General features: G+C 38.7%; 1 protein-coding gene across 1 annotated transcript; it reads left to right on the plus strand.

The window, feature by feature from the left end:
- The first annotated feature begins 857 nt into the window (after nt 1–857).
- Nucleotides 858–16,890, plus strand: PSAT1 (phosphoserine aminotransferase 1). Its single transcript, XM_069001324.1, has 9 exons — nt 858–955; nt 3,087–3,147; nt 4,000–4,069; nt 5,180–5,385; nt 6,838–7,010; nt 8,042–8,211; nt 11,831–11,959; nt 14,461–14,598; nt 15,235–16,890. Exons 1-9 carry the CDS (start codon nt 896–898, stop codon nt 15,338–15,340), a joined length of 1,113 nt encoding a protein of 370 aa, XP_068857425.1. The 5' UTR covers nt 858–895; the 3' UTR covers nt 15,341–16,890.
- Nucleotides 16,891–19,335: the final 2,445 nt, after the last annotated feature.

The raw sequence follows: 19,335 nt of genomic DNA on the forward strand, positions 1-19,335 counted from the left end.
GCACAGGATTGCACCTGGGTGGTTCTTATGTGTCTCCAGCGAGGGAAACTCCACAACCTCTCAGGGCAACGTGTTTTAGTGCATGGTCACTTGCACAGTTAAGTTCTTTCTCATATTCAGGTGGAACTTCCTGTGCATCAGTTTCTGCCCGTTGCCTCTTGACATTTCATATGAAATATGAAGGACCTCCTAAAACTCACTGTAACTGTGGGTCGCAACTTTTAATTTCTCATGCATTCACGCAGACTGCTTTTAGAACAAGCGTCCCAGCTCTGCTGCAGCACCCATGTGGGGAAAAGCACAGACAGAAAATTACAGTAGGACATGCGATCACCGTATGTATGAGAATGTGCGTGTGTGTGTGTGTGCCCGCACGCCCACCCACCGGCGGCCCGTGTGCGCTGTACCCGACAGGGCTCGCTGCGCTCCCCGCGCGGGGCCCGCGGCTGTGAGGACCGCAGGCAGCGCCAGCGCCGCGGCCTGCCGGGCACACCCCCGCCCCGGCGGCCCCGCCCTCCCCGCCCCTCACACCGCCCCCCCCCACACCGCCCCCCCCTCACACCGCCCTCCCCTCACACCGCCCCCCCCTCACACCGCCCCCCCCCTCACACCGCCCCCCCCCTCACACCGCCGCCCCTCACACCGCCCTCCCCTCACACCGCCCCCCCCTCACACCGCCCTCCCCTCACACCGCCCCCCCCTCACACCGCCGCCCCTCACACCGCCCTCCCCTCACACCGCCCTCCCCTCACACCGCCTCCCCGCGGCCGCGGTGCCAATGGGCGGCCGGGACGGGGGTGGGAGGTGCCGGGCCCCGGCGACCTCGCGTTTATAGCAGCAGGGCGGGTGGCGCGGCGGTAGCGCAAGCAGCGGGATCTGCGGCGTTGTGGTCGCGATGGAGGGCGGGCGGCAGGTTGCGAACTTCGGCGCTGGGCCGGCGAAGCTGCCGCGCTCCGTGAGTAGGGCCCGGGCTGGGGCACGGCGGGGCTGGGTGTCTTCGTCCCCTCGGCTCCCCGCGGGATTCCGGCTGCAAAGCGAGGGCTGGGGAAGCTGTGGTAAATAGTAATTACAGGACTTTACCCGCACAGCGCTGAAACGTCGTGTCTTCTTCCCTTCTCCAACGAACTGCCCTGATAAGCTCGGATTTTTGGAAAGGAGCTCGAGTGTGGTTCATGGAATACTCGCTAGGTTTTTGGATTTTTTTTTCCCCTGCTGGATGATATGGCAGCAACAGCTATATCGTTAGTTTTGGGATGAGAAGTAGGACCTAACTGCGCAGGGATAGCTGTGTGGAGTGTTAGATTTGTCAGCTGATAGATAGCATGGTAATTCCCTGAGATGCCTTTTTATAAGAAGTTATAGTGAATGCAGTGTACACTCAACCCTCTGGAAAGTTGCATCAGCGGCCATGGATTATCCAGTTACTTGTGGAGAGGGGGTGGTTTCTGCCCAACTGTACATACCTGACTTTCAGTTTGAAGGTTATCTACTGTGGAATTTTTTTTTTTCGTTTTCTTAGTTTCCCTTATAGTATTTTTCGTTATTTTATGCATTACTTATTTTAAAAATTTCGTTAAATAAACTGATTTCTTATTTTTATTTGGGTCTCTTTCCCCTCCCGTCTCTTTTCTTGAGGAAATGTCCTTTGTGGATAAGGTTGCAAAGAAATTTGTTGTTCTGTGTTGAGCCCTAGATTCGAAAAGGGGCTCTCACAGGCACTGCCTCAGTACCTAGCTTTCTGATAGAGACTGCTGAAAACTGGATTTAAGATTTGAGGAGTGCAGGCGGGCACAGCTGAACTCTGTATTATTAATCTGTTTCCCCTCTTGAAAATGCAGTGTTCTTGTGTGGACTGCTGTATTATCTCGATGGTTTATTCCTTTTGATTGTGGGCTGATGCTGCCTATAATGCACTCAGACTCGGTGAAGAAAGAAGATGGAGTAATTCATAGATTATAATGGGTGTCGTAGATGTCTACTGTCAGGCATGTGCAGATTTTCAGATGAAGAATATTACTAACAGAATTGGATTTTATCAAGCAGTTTAGCAAGCACTACTCTAATAGTCTTTGTGTTCTCCCTTACTTTTTTCCCTTCCTTCTCTGGCATGGGATACGTTTCCTTGTAAAATGGGGTTAAAACTTCACAATCTTTTAGTTGACCTTTTGGTACCCAGCTGTTACAGTTGACAGGCCATGCAGACACCCTGTCAGCAAGGTAGATTTCTTATTCCTGAAATTGCCCAGTGTGCAGTTTCTTGTCAGGTCCTACGGTGCATGCATGCAGCATTTGTTTTAGTGGCTGTTCTACTGGGGCTTCCCCTTCTCCTGCTTTCTTTAGGAGCAGCCAAGAGTGTGCTGGCTCTCAGACAAGAATTTAGCAAAATCAGAAGCTTCAGATCCAGTGGTTAGAATCTCATTCTACTTTGTTGATACTCAAGAGCTATGGGAGAAGGTAGAAAAAAAAAGCATGGCTGAAGCACTACTTGGCTAGGACTTTTATTTTTGGTTGCCTCAAAACTTTGCTTAATTTCTTTCTTAACTCTCAGTAAGATAAAGGCTCATCTTCAAAAACTAAGGAACTTCATTCTGTGAAACCCGTCATTGTCATGTTGGCTCAGTTTAAGGTATCCAATTCCCCAAACTGATCTTTCTCTTATGTTTTGTTCAATACTTTGATTGTCCTATTTGCACAAGTCAAGAGAAAGGACACAGGGTGGAGTGGTGGGAGTGGGTATTTGGGATGCTTGCGTAGAAAGAATACGTACACAAACGTTAGATGTTCTGTAAAGGTTAAGAGTTCATTCAACTCCTAGAAATTGTTGAGAAAGCTGGAAATGTAACATTTGAAATGGTAATTTAAACATGGTGTCCACAACAAGCATATGATTTAAGTTCACTGTCTTACGAAAAGCCTTAAGCTTCTAGGTACAACAAAATTGTATTGGTGACTATACTTTTGTTAATCTTACTTGACAAGTGTCAGGTTATTGCAATATGGAATAGCTGGTATAGGCATGATGCATCAGAGACTCCAGGTAATGAAAAATTCCCTTAATTTATTTCTGGATTTTTTTCTTTTTTTAGGTATTATTAGAAGCACAGAAAGAATTGGTGGACTACAAAGGACTTGGTATAAGTGTTCTTGGTAAGACTTAAAAAAATCCATTTTTTTCATTATTTCGATGTTTAACTGAATTGTTTAATAAGACTTTATGATCTTGGTATTTTGGCTCCATTTCTAACAGACCTGTGTGTCTGTATAGATGTGTATAGATACCATATAGATGTATAGCATCCTTCCCATTAGGGAGGCAGTGCTGTCCTGCCATGAGGCGGGAAGTGTCTTCTGTGCCATATGGGTAGCTGACTTGCTTTTCAGCCCCAGTTGCACAAAAGATTTATGCATCAAGATGGTGAGCATTTTATTAGTCTATGAAACTGATTAGTTGCTAAAAGTAGAACGTGCAGCTGTCTCTGCGCAATTCAGATTAATGTTTAAATTGTACACTTACACGTGGAAGACAGCCTATGGATTTAAAAGGAATTACTGTGTGAGTGTCCTTAATGTTTAATTAGCTTTACTGTGTGAAGAAGCCTTGCTAAAGATAAGAGAACAAAACAAACTCCTGTACTTTATTATACACTTGTTACAGCATTAGCAGCAGAGAAGGTTCTTAGCATGAGGAAAAATTAAACCTTTCTAGAGAGTTATTTTTTTTACCCGCAAATGTGGTTGTTCCTGGCCGTAGTAAGGTCACGTAGGTGCCAACTGTCAATGAACAGAATTTGCCTGTATCTGGACAAGACTGCAGGTATAAGTCTTCTGTGGGTATTTAGGAGTATTTATGTACTTAAAGAGGAGTAGGAACTGGGAATGACAAGCTTCAGGCATTTTGGGTATGTAGTGTAAAAGGTTTAAAGCTTAACACAGTTTTAAAATCAAATTCATTTATTACCATCTTGTTTCATGTTATTTTTTCTCTCTATTCCACCAAAGAAATGAGCCATCGTTCCTCAGATTTCACAAAAATTTTAAATACAACTGAAAATCTCATGCGTGAATTGCTGTAAGTGAATTACTTTCTGCTTATTTTTATGTTATGCTTGTGCTAGTTGCATCAGGAGTGTCTAATGTGGAGATCTTTCCTTGAAAGCTCCTTTTTGGTGGTGTTTTTCATGCATGTGTACTGTGTATGACAGAATAATAACCTTGGGGAAGATACTGATCTTCTGTTTGATGCTTATATTTTTGAATGTGACGAAGGGTTCTTATTAGGTTAAGATGTTTTTTATATGTCTGGCTGAGGGGTTTTTTTTTTATTTTGATTTTTGTCACCTTCATAGAATTCATGAAGGTGACATGAACTAAAAGAAATAAGTGCAAACAATAAAAATCAATTCTCTAGTGGTATAAATGTGATATAGTGGTATACATGTCTCATAAGTTCTATTTTATTAACAAAAGCTCTGTGGATCAGTGTTAGAATCACTGATCAAGAGCCCTTTTCCTATTTGTAGAATGACACATTTTTTAAAATTTGAAATAAATATATATGGATTAGAATTACTCATAGTAGTTAATAATACTGGTTATTTAACATAAGCAGTTGACTGTCAGTCACAGCCAGAGTCATTGAGAAAGGGATTTTAATGAATAATTTGAATATGTAATTTTAGTGATTGTATGAGCAACTCTTTACTGCTCTTGCTCTGCAGATATACTTTACTGTACTGTTGCACTTTCAAACTGAAGGATCTCAAAGCCGAGTGCTATTGTAAGCGCTTTGGTGTGATGTTCTTCGCCTGACAGAAAAGTAACGATGCTAGCAATAGATAAAATTAAAAGTCAGCATTAATTGTGATGGAATATCTTTCAAGTTTGTGGGTACTCAAGGAGTGACTCAGGAGTGAGTTTGCTTAATGCAATGCCAGGGTTGGGGACGGAAGGCTTTTTTCAGCCAATTTTCATCACTAAAATTTATAGCATTTACTCTTAGACATTTAAGTTATTTCTCAAGATCATTGCTGAGGTAAGTTAATGGGACTTGATCTAAGCTCTAAGAAGAGTCTTCTAAAATGACAGAGTTCTTCCTCAGTCAGTGTTAAATGGATAATACCAAGTTGTATGCATCCTGTGTCACCTGGGAATAATATAAATGATTATTTCTTTTATGCAGAAATATACCAGACAACTACAAAGTTATTTTCCTTCAAGGAGGTGGATCTGCTCAGTTCAGTGCAGTCCCGCTTAACCTTATTGGTTTAAAGGAGGGAAGACAGGCAGATTATGTGGTTACTGGAGGCTGGTCGGCAAAAGCAGCTAAAGAAGCAGAGAAGTATGCCAAAGTGAATATTGTTCATCCCAAACTAGGAACCTATACAAGTAAGTTGATGATTGCATCTATCCATGTGGAATGCTTAGCTTCTTACTTGCTCTAAAAATGGATCCAGCGTAGCTATTGGGCTGTTGAATGTTAACTAGAATTGACTGTCCAGCACTCAAAAGATTGTCTGCCACATCTCTCCTTGTTCATTGCTGGGAGATTTGTTAAAGAGCTTAACAGTCTCCACCAGAAAAAAATTGTGAAATGGGGCCAAGCAGATCCCAGAAAATAAGTGGCAAGAAACAAGTGTCTAAGAAGGTAAATGGTCTGGGCTCTCTCAATTTCTTAATATTTACGTGAGTTCTTAAGCTATTCACAGGGATATTGGGAGGTATTTCAATTTCGTATACACTCAGTAATGAGATTGCTCTAAAATTTAGAAGCAGGTGTGAGATTTTAACCTTGTCATTGACCCAGGATATGGGAGACCTGAATTCTGTTACGTGCTTTTAAGGTTTCCTAAATTCTTTCCCACCACTGTGTCACTGAATATACATAAATAATTCTTGGAACAGGAATACATGAGATCTAGTTTCTTTTCCTGCTAGTTTTGCTCACTTTTCTTCCCTCTGGTCCAAATTACAACCCTTGAACAAAAAAGAGTGGCAACAAGAAAGACAAAGAATATCCCCATGTAAGTTAGTGTATTAACTGGTGACTAGGGCACTAACTTGGAAAATAAGTGTATATTGTCTGAGGCACAGGAAGGAATTGAACCTATGACTTTCTAGTCTGGGGGAGTGTAATTCACCATTTCGTAGCTGTAGATAAGAGGAGAGACAGTAAATAATGGTGGAGGCAATAGCACCATCTCCTGCCCCGCCCTCCCCTCCCCCCCAAATCAGGTTCTGGAGGAGAAAAGAAAGAACAGCTACTTGTTCTATGCCAAACCTGTTCTGTGCTGTCAGGACATGCCTGCATATTGCCTGTTGACAGAGGAAATCTTAGTTTTGTAAATCAGTTGCAAAGATTAAAATGGGAGGAAGGTAGGTAACCTTGTGTTTGTTCAGCTTGGGCAAGACTTAAATGCTTCTGAGATTGCACAGAAACAGAGCTTTAGAGAACTTTGCCAGTGAGAATTTGGATGTTTCTGTGGTTCCAAAGGCAGCACGAAGATTCTTGGACTCAGTGTCTGAATTCCTCTGAAATGCTGTTTTGAACTCCTAGGGCAGTAGTTTGTAGTCTGGAATTGCAAACTTGGAGAAAATCGTTTGAGGAATAAGGGGTGAAAACAAAGGGTTTTGCAACTTAATGATGGCTCACCAGAGAGTTTTGGGAATGCACTGGTGTATTGGTTTTGCAGATACACCATCTTCCTGGTAACGACATGATTAATAGTCTATATGGCAAAATTGTTCTTGGTTTCCACTTAAGTTTCATGTTCAGTAAAATTGCATGCCAAGAAAATTACTTGTCTCCAGTGACCTCTGGGTTTCTGTTTTGTCTCCCAGGCATTCCTGACCCGAGCACTTGGAATCTTAATCCAGATGCTTCTTACGTGTATTATTGTGCTAATGAAACTGTTCATGGTGTGGAATTTGACTTTGTACCTGATGTCAAAGGAGCAGTCTTGGTTTGTGATATGTCCTCAAACTTCCTGTCCAAACCTGTGGATGTTTCCAAGGTAAAGAACTGGACATAGTGACCGCACAAAGCATTTTCAAATTTCAGTGCATGTAATTAAGAACTTTGAAATGTCTGGCTGAGACATTTCTAGCTGAGCAGTGAAATTAGCAAAGTCATGTTTTGTTAGTTGACTATCTGATGATGGATAGAAGTGTTGAAATTTCAGGTTTGAGATTTCGGTGTCTATTTGTTTTCCTTTTTCTCATAAAAACATACTTAACTATGTTGAAATTGTTCATGTTAATAGCTACCCAAGATTATTTAGCTACTATGTGATCTTCCCTAATGAAGAAAATACCTGCTAAAAAAGAAAATAACAGCTAAAATAAATATCTTCTAAATCATATTTAGTCTATAGATAGTGTATGGCTACAGCAGGGTTCTGTGAATCAGTTTTTAAATCCTGCCTCTTACACGAAAAATCTGTAACCTCTTTTAAACTCCTAAAGCTTCCTATGCCTCACGATTATGGTGTCTGTTTCATAGATAGTACAGAGGCAGAACATAGGCAATTACTATGTTTTTAAAGTATACTATGAGTAGAAGTGTTACTGACTAGTGAAATAGCACATTTGACCTTTCTAACCTGTGTGTAGCAAAAAGGAGTAGTTGTTGATGTATTCAACTTGGCCTTTCCTATCTGCCTCTTTGAACAGGTGGATTTTATGATGATGGTTCTGAAATACCAGATGGGTTGAAAATACTGTGAAATATGTAGGAATTTGTTTTTAGTAAATTTGCTTGAAGTAGTGTGAAATTGGAACAGTCTGCCTTGAGAATTATTTGCAGCTATTAAATAAACATTTAGCAAACTGTTGTGAAATTTGTTGTGATTATAATCCCCAGCTGAGTAGCTGTAAGTGCACTTTGAAATCAGAACTTCTCCTAACTCTTCTTTTGACCTACAACTTGCTAATTTTCAACACATTCTCTGTTCCATTCATCTGACTAGTATGCCTGGGGTATTACTCAGTTATAAGACCTACAAGTGAATGCATGTGCCAAGTTATTTTCTTTTTTCTTTTAAAGTTTGGTGTGATTTTTGCTGGTGCTCAGAAGAATGTTGGCTGTGCTGGAGTTACTGTTGTAATAATACGTGAGGACTTGCTGGGATTTGCACTGAAGGAATGCCCTGTTGTACTGGATTACAAAACACAGGCAGCAAATAGCTCTTTGTATAACACTCCACCATGCTACAGGTAACTCACCCTGCTATGTGATATCCCTTATTCAGAAAGCTGCTGCACTGCCATCTGCTGCTCTTACCTAGAAAAGCTTCCAAAGTTGTGTATTTGCCCTCAAGTCACTGATACATTGAAGTGTTTCACGTGATTCCGGTGAAAACATGGCAAGTGTCCAGCCATGTGACTGTAGTAGGATTTGCTTTGCCTAGTGCGACTCAGCCATAAAGGATGTAGTCCTTTGCAAAGTAAATACTATATGTCATAACTCTATTGTAGAAGTTTCAGGATGCAATTCTGGTTTACATGAGCACAGCTCTAGTCAATTTAGTGATGATGCTTCTCTCATTGCAAGGAGGTAATTTGGCACTTAGACTTGCTTCTTGGTCACTAAATACAGTTTGATTTAATTTCTTCCTGATGTTGCTCTCAGCATTTGAACCTCCACATCCCCACTGACTTTCTTTACTGGAAAATGGTCAGTATGGTTGTTATTAAAGTTTTAAATAATGTAAGATATTACAAGAATATGCATTCTTTTAAACTTCTAAAATATTTTTTGTTCCTGCTACATCTATCACTACTGTCAGTTTTGAAATGAAACTGTAAAATAATTTTTAAAGGCATTTTAGTAGTTACTTTGCTTTATTCTCTAGTACAGTTTTGCATAATTCTCTGACTGCCATCTCAGTGTTTGATTTGGCATCCAAAGATAAAATTGATCTAGCTTTATAATCATTGCTAGCAATCAAAATAATAAAATTGCCATTTGTACCTTATAATTTCATTGTGCAAGAAGCAGATCAGACTACAGATTGCTTTTTTAAAATTGCTGTCTCCTAGCTTCTGATAACCAGTGAAATGGTGCTTTGCTACTAGGATGTTTACATGTTGAGCCAGTAGTATCTACCCATTCTTAAGCTGAAGAATTTTTATACCAGTGTCCTCTGAAATGATTATTAAAAAAAAGATCTTCAATCCAGGTATCACTTTTTTCCCAGAAGCTTTAAAATTACTTTGAAAATAAAGATTTCCCGCTTATTCAGATAATTTGATAATGCAATTTTATACTGGTGTTTAGTTTCAGCTCTTATAGCTTGTTTGTATGTTCCAGAATTAAAAAGTCAGGTTGCTTAATGATCTCTGACAGATATTAAATGGTGTATAGGAATAAAGTTCTGTGATTCCTTTATATAAACCCTATAACTTAATTCCATCATTACTATTAGTATCACTTCAAATTCTACTGAATTTAAGTATCTCTGAATCTGCTGATTGTCACTGCAGGGTGTACTATTGCAATGACATAGGAGCACCTATCTTTATCAACAGAACAGTAAATCTTGTGAACATTTGTTTATACCAGATTTTACAGTGCAGAACTCGTTTCCCCAAGTTATGTGCATACTGTACAGTATGTAGTGCTGTAATTCTGTATTCTTACTGGCAGCCTGTCTGCCCTGTTGGCTGGGTACACCCGGTAAGAATTAACTGTACAATGTTTCCAGATTTTGGTCTGCTCAGTGTAGCTTTGTAACACAGGCAGTATGTATGTCTTTATTTTCTAGAGCTTGATGAAACCTCTATTTCATGATCGATTATTTTCCTGACTGCCAATTCACACATACTGGTTTTGGACACTGTATAATTGAATATGCCAGGTCTTAAATCCAGCCATTCATGTTTTCCAAGTACAAAGCTATTTCCATTTGAAAAACTGAAGTTCTACTTAGTCTCAGTACTTGGACACAGTGTTGTTCCTCTGATTTGAAAAGCAAAACAAATCAAATTCTGCAGCCTTATTTTAGCCACTGCAAAGAACTTCTGAAAAGAAAGTGCTGCTTTAACTGTAACTCAGTGTCTGTCAGTAGCCTGAACAGGGTAGTGGGAGGTTAAGGGAACTGAAAATAAAATTGAACTAGCAGTCTTTCTTCTTTCTCATCACTGTCCTGCCAGATTTCACTTCATGCTACAGACTGACATTGGAGTACACTCCAGAATCCAGAATGTAACAGACTGAAATATTGGCACGATGCACATCTGTTTGGCTTGGCTCTAACTGCCTGTTCCAGTTTAAGGAACTGGCAAGGCTTCTTAGTTCTCTTTTTCTCTGCTCTCTTCCTTGCACATGTTAATGGTTTGCTGGCAAACAGGCAGGAAATATTAACTGAATTTGCAAAAGCTACTTCAGCAGGATGTTAAATTAAATTAAGGTGATGCTAATGGCTTTAACCTCATGGCACAATGCCATTGACTCTTTGACCCTAATCTGTTCAGCTAAAATTAACAATGAATTTGCTATGAAAATCTAATTTCCAAGCTCTGAAATGCATTTTGCACTTAAAATTGTTTCAGAGATACTATTTTGATTGACATAAAAGAAGGTTTCAGCTGTCTGGGTTTTTGTGAATGACTCTAAGGCTGACTTTTAAGAGTTCACTTGCTCAAGGAAGTGAGGGCAAGAGGTGAATGCGGCCCTGTATATTTGCCAAGGGCATGGTCTACACTTCTCTTAAATCCTTGACACTGGAGTAGTTGTTAGTGTGCTGTCATAGCAGGATTGCGCTCTCAGAGCTGTAAGGTACTTCCTATAAATGGCAGTCTGTAACCTTGGTTATTCTGCAGCCTTTCTGAAGTGTTCAAAGATTTGGTACTGGCATCCCCTTAGAAATAAAAAGTAGAAAAATTTAAAACAGCCTCCTGCTAGATATGTACAAGGGAAACTTGTAGGGTAATGTTCTCTGAGCCCTCCCTTGGAATCAATAATGAAGGGATTCATAAGAACGAACTTGTTGGAAATAGTCCATTAAAACTTGGGAGCAGGTTTTCATGCAAATTTTTGTAGTCGTGGGAAATGCTGAACTTGAACAAGCTGAGTTTTGTAGCAAAAGCACAAAGGCAAAGGATTTTTTTATGTTGCACTTAGTAACTAGCATTGAAATTCTTGCTCCCAAGCCATGTGATGGCAGTAGGCTTCCAGATCTCTACTAAGAACTTGACTGGTAACGAATAATTAAGTGTGATACATCATTATTTGTTTCGCCAGACTTCACTGTTCATGTGGGCAAAAGGTCTTTGTAGACAGAAATGGGATTAGAGTTTTTATTTTTAACATTTCTGAAAAGGTGGTGAAATTTCTGGCATATTAATGTTCATGTATTTGAGATTTACTCTTGTATTTTTGCTAAGGCAGCTGCACAGGGTGAATGCTATTAATTTTCTTGCTAAATCTGGCTCCTTCTAGGCAGTTGTGTAGTCCTTTTAGGCAGGACCTGACAGGCAGTTGTGTAGGCAATCAGTTGGCAGTCCATGCAGCATGTCTGGGGATGTCTTTGGGAGCCATGCAGGGCTGCAGGAAGCCTGCAGTATGTGTCCTTCCGTGGTACAAAGGATTAAGCAGGGTCCAACAGATATGTGTGGCATATGAATTTCAGGATGTTTCATCTGTGTCCAGAAAACATTGTCTGTTTAGAGTTGTCTTAACTTATAAAATAGTCTAGATTTTGATTTGTTAATCTTAAGTGCCCTTAAATCAAACATGGCATTTTGTTGCTGAAACATTTTGTGAACTATTAGACAAGACTTGCTTTTTTCCTGTTTGAATAATTTCACTGAAAAATGTTCTTACCTTTTGCAGTATTTATATCATGGGATTGGTGCTGGAATGGATAAAGAATAATGGTGGAGCTGCAGCTATGGATAAACTTAGTTTAATCAAATCACGGATGATTTATGATATTATAGACAAATCTAATGGATTTTATACGTAAGTTGTTATGCTTTTCCCCTTGGTTTCAATATTTGCTACATAACCAGACATTCAAGAGTTTAATTGCAGTGTATTGTTAAAGTCACCTTTTTTGAGGACTCTATAGATACTATTTGTGCAAACCATTCACTTGGTAACTGCCCATGGATAAGTTTCATTCCAGTAGGAAGTTATTTTAACTTACCTTGTATAGATCAGTAGTGAAGTCTACTAAAAACATATTCTAAACTTTATAAAACAGGAGCCTAGGAGAAGAGTATACAAAAAACAGATACACAGATTCTGGTTTGTATGCTTACTGAATCCTTTGGGGAAATAGAGACCAAAACAGAGAAAATTGCCTGTAAGAAATTGTAGAGACCACTTTGCATTTTATTTTCCCTACCACCATCCAGGAGTCAAAGACTCTGCTTTTTCCTCTGTCAAGCAGAGCATTTTTATTAGTTAATTATGCTAACTTCTGAAACACTTTCTGAAATAAAATAGGAAGATCAGACCTCAAAATGGAATACATTTTCTTTATATACTTTATGCACAGTTTATTTTCTTTAGTTATTTTTGCTGGCTTTCCAAAGCAGATTCAACCCTCTCACTTTTACATAGAGTTGCTCTTACATTACATTTTTGAGCTCACAGGACCTATGTATATCAGTTAAAAGCTGATACTGTAATAATTTTAATACTTGCCAAGCTCAGACTACTAATTGACCATGAAACTGCAATATATTTTCCTTCACCTTCAGTGTAAAAGCAACAGCGTGGGCACCTAATTTACTTTCAAGTCAAAGTTAGGATAGGGCAAATTAAATTTGGATTTTAAATTAAAGCTGTCTGCAATCATAATTGGCAGGGATAAAGTTTCATCATAATATTTAATACATTCTGGTTATCCATGTAGTTAATGAGAACAGCTTTGCCTTTAGCATCACCATGATCAGGATTGTGATCCTACTCCAGAGAAATCCTGGGGGTTTTTCATAAACGTCAGAAAGCAAATGAAGCCTAGAAAAAAAACATTTTGTGACAAACAGAAATCTGTATCTGGCAAGTTGGTCTGTAAGGCAGTGAGTGGGAAATGCAATGCAAATGGGCTGGTAAATAGTCAGTTGGGAAAGCAGAACAAGCTTCACTAACTGAGCTGTGTGCAGCTTCCTAAGCAATACGGTTAAGACTGTGAATTTTTTAATTGTATCTATAAGTAAAAGGAAGACTTAATTTGAAGCTGCCTTCCCAGCTGTAACATGGCACTTAAATCTGTGGCATATATCCCTGAGTAAGCCATGTGACAAGCCATTCAGCAAATGGAGCCTTTCTTCCACAAAGTGCTCTGTGCCATTTGCAGTTTGTTTTCCAATGTCTGTGCACTAGCTGAATTACATCAGATTGCCTAGTAGCGACTGGATATTCCAAAAACTGTAGCATGGCTGCAGTAATTCAGATATGGGAGTGCTTAGAAGCATAGGCCTTTTTGAACATTATTTTCCTGGTTGAACCTGAAGTAGAAGATTTGCATAGGCAGATGTTATCATGGATCTTTTTTTCATCATGGAGACATCTGGACAAAGGAACAAGAGAGGAACTGAAAAGAATGGTACCCATTCTTTTACAAATAGCATAATAATAGCTATGAAATTCACATGCAGTTTATGAAAACTTACTGGTATTGAATGCCTGCGAGAATCTACATCACAGGAAAAAATAAATCATAGGAATCTGAAGGCTTCATATCTCCTTTATAAGTAGAAATGCTAAAAAAAGATATTTAAATCTTCTTGTCTTCCTCCATCATTTCTTACCTTCACAAAATAGTCAAAGAGATATTACACGTATTTTGAGTTTTCCACTTTGGATTAAATGGGATTTTAAGATATATTAAGGAGCTGTGATGCATCTCATGTGATGTTGTGGCCATGTATGAAATGCAAGATTTGTTCTAGAGATACTTCTTCTCTACTTCATGATTCCAAGTAATACTAACTTAGAAGATGGACTGAAATCGCTAACAGAAATTTCTAATGTCCATGAAAATTTTCTTATCCTGTGTTGTTATATTTCCTTTAGTTCTGTTTAGCTGAGTGTAATTCTGGTAGCACTTTAGACTAGTTGAGAAGTGTCAGTCCTTGAAGATAAAGAGGAGAAACTGCTTTAGACTTAGTAAAAATTCCCTCTAATTACCTCACCTATCCTAAATAACATTTCCTTTTTTTTTTGTTTTCTTTGATTTGGTCTGTATACAAGCCTCTTGTCTGTTTCTCTGGCATAATTTTGAGTATGTCAAGAAGGGTTAATAAGCCCTCCAGTTTACCACTTCCATTATTATACTTGGTTAAAAAAAGAAGATTTCTTTCTTTCACAGAAAGTAATGATTTCACAGTTTTGATTATGAAGGATTCACTTTGGTTCTAAACGTGTGATTATTCACTTTCTCAAACTGCATATAGCTGAAAATATAAATTTAGCACAAAGTGGATGAAGCATTACATTTTCAACCCTTACAGATGTCCAGTGGAGAGAAAGAACCGAAGCAGAATGAATGTCCCTTTCCGCATTGGCAGTGTCAAGGGCGATGAAGCCCTGGAAAAGAAATTTCTTGAGAAGGCTGTGGAACTTAACATGATATCTCTGAAAGGACATCGGTAAGTATTACTCAAGTATTAGTGAAGTGAATCTCTGTCCTGTGCAGAATAAACTGTTACTACAGTGGTACAGCATCAGGCATTGTGCATTGGCTTACCAGCCTTTCTCACGCATAAGCTGTTCCTCATACTGGTTTGGCAACACTTGAGAATAGCAGTCTAGAGATTGTAATCAGAGATTTCTGGTGTCTCAGCTGCTGCTTAGGTGAAGTGGTGGGCTTCAGAGAGCTTTATTCTTAATTCTTCTTTCTTCTGGAAATCTGTCTCTGTGCAGATGCCAAAGAAGATACCTTTTGAGGTCAGACTGTGTCAGTGTACAAAGCCTCTCAAGTGGCTTGTCTGCCTGGTTGCAAGAGTTCTTTCCCATGTTCAGTAGTGTTTGTGGGATTAGTTTTTTGATGGTATAGGGCTACAACTTTGGAGCTATACATAACTAGTAAATACTAAGCTTCTCTAGATTGCAGGCCTGCCTTGAAGAATTAAATACTGCTTCTCATGCACATAAATGTGAATTCTTTCCTTTTAGAGTAGGAATAGATTTAAATGTCTATGACTGCTAAAAGTGTCTTTTTTTAGAATATACAAAAATTTCCTGGTTCTTTTCTTTTCTCCTCTCCTCTCCTCTTTTCAATTCAGGTCTGTGGGAGGAATCCGTGCCTCTTTATATAATGCAGTGACTGTAGAAGATGTTCAGAAGCTTGCAACATTCATGAGAAGCTTCATGCAGATGCATCAGTCATAAATGCCCATGGGTTAGAGCCATGCTGCACATCTATGAAATAAATGCTAAAGAGTTTTAACATCACTGTGGTATTGCACAGCTGTAACACACAAGTTTTATTTTCTTTTAGTTCCTGTAGCAATTTTAGTTCACTAAATGGGATTGAGGCCCAGCCTTGCAATGATGTGGCAACTTCGGCTTTGCTGAAGGTGAGGATCCCCAGACTGATCATGATTGGTTCCAAAATTTGAAAATGTGTAGTTAAAACATTGTAAGATGCTATGGATCTGAGTCTGTTTCTTGCTTCCAGTCACAAGTGACTTCAGCAATGCCATCTTTGTAAACAAATTCAGGAAGCAAAATTTGTGATAAGCTATCTGTAAAGCTTTACAAATACTCTGTGTCTGCATAATGAAGCTAAACTAACATGGTCTCTAAGGGCATCTGGTTGGTTTATGGGGTATATTCCAACAGTATACCACCACCAGTAGTATTTAGGAGTTAACACCAGTGTTTCTAACTTGAGGATCCAGCCTTCAGACTACTGCTCCCATGCTAGAAGTACTATCATAACCATTGCAAGTAACTGTGGTTAAAGTCTGCAGGACTGGGCCTATCTTCCTATTAATATTTATTAGTTTAAAGCTAAGATTGAGTCTGATTAAATCAATTTCTAAGATGCTTTTTATTTCTCTATGCATTTTATATCTCTATGCATTCAACTCCTGGATTATTAATGCTATATTCCTATTTTGGAGCATGCATGTTTGCTGCTGCAAAAAATGTGGATTTAATTTGTTAACCTTGTGCCAGACTGGATTGCTGTATTCCACTCAATGTGCCTCAGATTTTCTCTGCACTGACTTTGAGCCCAAAGTGCAGCAGAATTCTTTGTCTGGTGTTTCTTAAGTGTTTTCCCTCTCTACTTGCTCCAGTATTTTTTGTACCTTTTCATTCTTTCAGTTCTGTAGCCTTTTATATGTGGAACTTTGTCCAACTGAAGTAAATAATAGTCTTGACTTCTCTGCCTTCTCCTGACAACTACAGTGCACTTTTGGTCCCACTTTCTTACTGGGTCCTTCTAGCTTATTGCAGACTTGGGTACTCTGGGCTAGAGAGGTCACTGTGGTTATGCAAAGATCTTCGGAAGATGTCCTGTTATCGAACCCTTGAGTTACTTTTTTTCCTTAGCTTGTGACTTTACTGCCAATGCCCATATATTGACCCTAATCTCCTGTTTTAACTTGTGTAGAAGTTATCTGCCACTATCAGAGTGTTTAGTGTTACTACAGCTGGTTTCAGACTAAACTCTTTGGCACACAATGGGGATTTTTTTATTTTTTAATTTTTATGTAACGTCAGTACAGTGGTAACAATTTATTAATGATAATGTTGTACTGTCCCTTTGTTGATGGAACCTCACGGCAAGTCAGTGGAATCTTCTAGGGTTGAGTTACATTCCTATCTGAAAAGTCATCATTTTAAGACTACTGTTTTGAGATTTTTGTCAACTTAGTGTAACTCAAAGTAAGTAAATTATGTGAAAAAAATAAAATTTAATCATATCATGATGTGATGTACCAGTGTGTTTGAAACGTTTTGCTTTTGTCACTTTCAGGATGAAAGTCAAGACTAATGTGTGTTAGAATTTTAGATTCTGGTATACTCCTTTTCCCTAAAAAGCAAGCTTCCCTCATGTATGTTTTATTTCTTTCCAAGAAGAATCGTTCCTATAGGATCCATGGAAACAAAAGTATTATTATGAATGCTTGAAGAACCCTTTTTGCCCTGCCAATTATGAATATCTAATTTGGATTCTATATGAAGTTTTTTAACTTTCTGAATTTTGCATACTTGCTTTCAACAGTAGTTCTGGCTTATCTCTTTCAAAAAACTAGTCAATCTTTCTATTTTATAGTAGTCTTGCATTTGTCTTAGCAAGCATGCTTTTTGTGTGTGCTTACAAAAAAGCTTGCACTGATTTGTACTGCTGATTCATGAGCCCAGCAAGAAACCTCTTGCTGCTTCTGAATTGTGCCTAGTGTCTTGTCAATTTTTTTAACCCAGTAAGGCATCTTGTCAATTTTTTTAACCCTGTAGAATTAGAAATAGAGTGAAGACTGCATTAAGCAGACAATGGTTGACTGAATATCAAGTGAGGGGCATACAGGAATACTGGGAATACAGAAGCATGTGCTGAATTAATTATTTACTTGAGGTTTGTTTCAGACTCATCCATGCAGCAATTCTACCCTTCCAAGCTGTTTGTCTGTATTGGGGTTTTGAGACCTCGTGGACAGCAAAATCCTGATTCTCCACATCAGATTGGTAGGAGGAATTTCAGCAACAGGTTGCTGAGACTCCTGATCTTTTCTTCTCATCAGCACTTACAAGCTGGGTCAGTAATTTCAGTGTTTGGAGGTAGGGCTCTTTTGGTGTGATATGAATACTCCTGAGACATTAAAAGGTGTTAAAAATAAAGAAAATTCCTGTCTCACCTGAGTTAGCCCATGTAGAGAGGTAATTGTAAGATGAGCTCTTTTCAATGAACAGTTCTTTCAATTCCTTTTCTAGTGAATCATCTCTATCGCCTAGCTCTTGTGTTTGATTTCACAAAAGCATGTTCTAGCATTCTCCTTTTTAATTTAAAAGTCCCTGGCCAGTGTCTTTCCCAGACCTGGCCTGAAAAAAGAAAGCTGAATGCTCCCTCTGTTTCTGCTTTGTGCAGTGAGGGGTGCTTTAGCCCAGGTGCCAACTGTCCATCAGGAAGGTACCATGTCCCAGAAATTCATGTCTGTTGTCCATGGTAGGAACTTCCTATGGTAGTTACCATCTGTAAGCCCAGTAAGAATTAAGTAAGAATTGGAAGTTTGGGTTGCCAGGTCCTTATTTAACTAGTAATTCTAGTGGAGAGAAATGATTCATACAGATAGCAGTGTGGGGAGTCCTGCTCTTGTGTCAGCTGATGCTCTATATTTTCATATGTTTTCCCGTTCAAATTAATCCCGTTTTTTCCTTTTCAACTGGAAACTGGCTTAATATTTTTCAATGCACCCAGAGATATTTGGATGTAAAAAGCTTAAGCATATTCCTGACTTTCAAGTAAGTGGTTGGAATGAAACAGAAATAAAAGACATCATATGCTGATGTATTAGTAGTTGCAAAGGGATCCTGAAAGTGTTATTAGGTCTGGCACTATACTGGTATATGTTTAATTTTCACTGTATTTCATTCTCTGGGTAGAAAATAAAATGAGGATGAATCTCTTTGTACTTAATAATGATATACCTAATTAAAAAGTGAAATGTTGTAAGGTTTTACATTAAATCAGTCACTTTTAATTGGAAAGAAGATTCCCCATTCCAGTCAGTAATTGGACTCTTGGTAATTTAAAACCAGGATTCACGATAATCTGTGATAAATACAACTACAATACAAATACAATACTTTTAGGCTAAAGAAACTACTAAGTTATAATTACCGATGAATTACTGAATGGTTGGAGGAGAGTGATCAAAGACATGCAAAGATAGATTTATTTTTTGTAAGTAGCTGAAGAATAAATGTGTATATGCTGTAACAAAACCAAAAGCTGTACAGTTTCTGAAATCTGAGAAAATTGGAGTTCTATCTTTATGCTATGCATAAAAGGCAAAAATTGTATATTTTTGTAAATGGATTAATTACAAAAGAGGTATGAAGAAATCATGTCAGAAAGGTTGAAATTTGCTGAACTATTATAAGAGAAATTGCCATTAAACTAAGAATTTTTAGTATAATGAACCAATCTAAGTATGATTAGTGTTGTAGTTCTGTGATGTAGTCTAAAGAGATTTGAGACACATATTGCTAAAACTAGGGATAGTAGTAACAAACTCTTTACTGTAAAACTTAGTAAATATTCTTCCATAGGGTAAGCAATAGTCTTTGGAATTGAAACAACTCTGAGGAAGTTTCAAACTCTGGTGCTGGGTTTTGTAGCTTGGCAAACCAGACCTAAAGAATTGGAAAAGCTG

Source organism: Aphelocoma coerulescens (genome assembly GCF_041296385.1).
Source record: "Aphelocoma coerulescens isolate FSJ_1873_10779 chromosome Z unlocalized genomic scaffold, UR_Acoe_1.0 ChrZ, whole genome shotgun sequence".
In the NCBI taxonomy this organism is placed as follows: Eukaryota; Metazoa; Chordata; class Aves; order Passeriformes; family Corvidae; genus Aphelocoma; species Aphelocoma coerulescens.

What these genes read in the sequence shown, in the direction of transcription:
- PSAT1 (XM_069001324.1), top strand. Translation starts at nt 896, where the DNA reads ATGGAGGGCGGGCGGCAGGTTGCGAACTTCGGCGCTGGGCCGGCGAAG. An exon ending in CAAACTAGGAACCTATACAA is followed by an intron (nt 5,386 to 6,837) that starts GTAAGTTGATGA and finishes TTTGTCTCCCAG; the next exon opens with GCATTCCTGACCCGAGCACT. An exon ending in AACCTGTGGATGTTTCCAAG is followed by an intron (nt 7,011 to 8,041) that starts GTAAAGAACTGG and finishes TTTCTTTTAAAG; the next exon opens with TTTGGTGTGATTTTTGCTGG.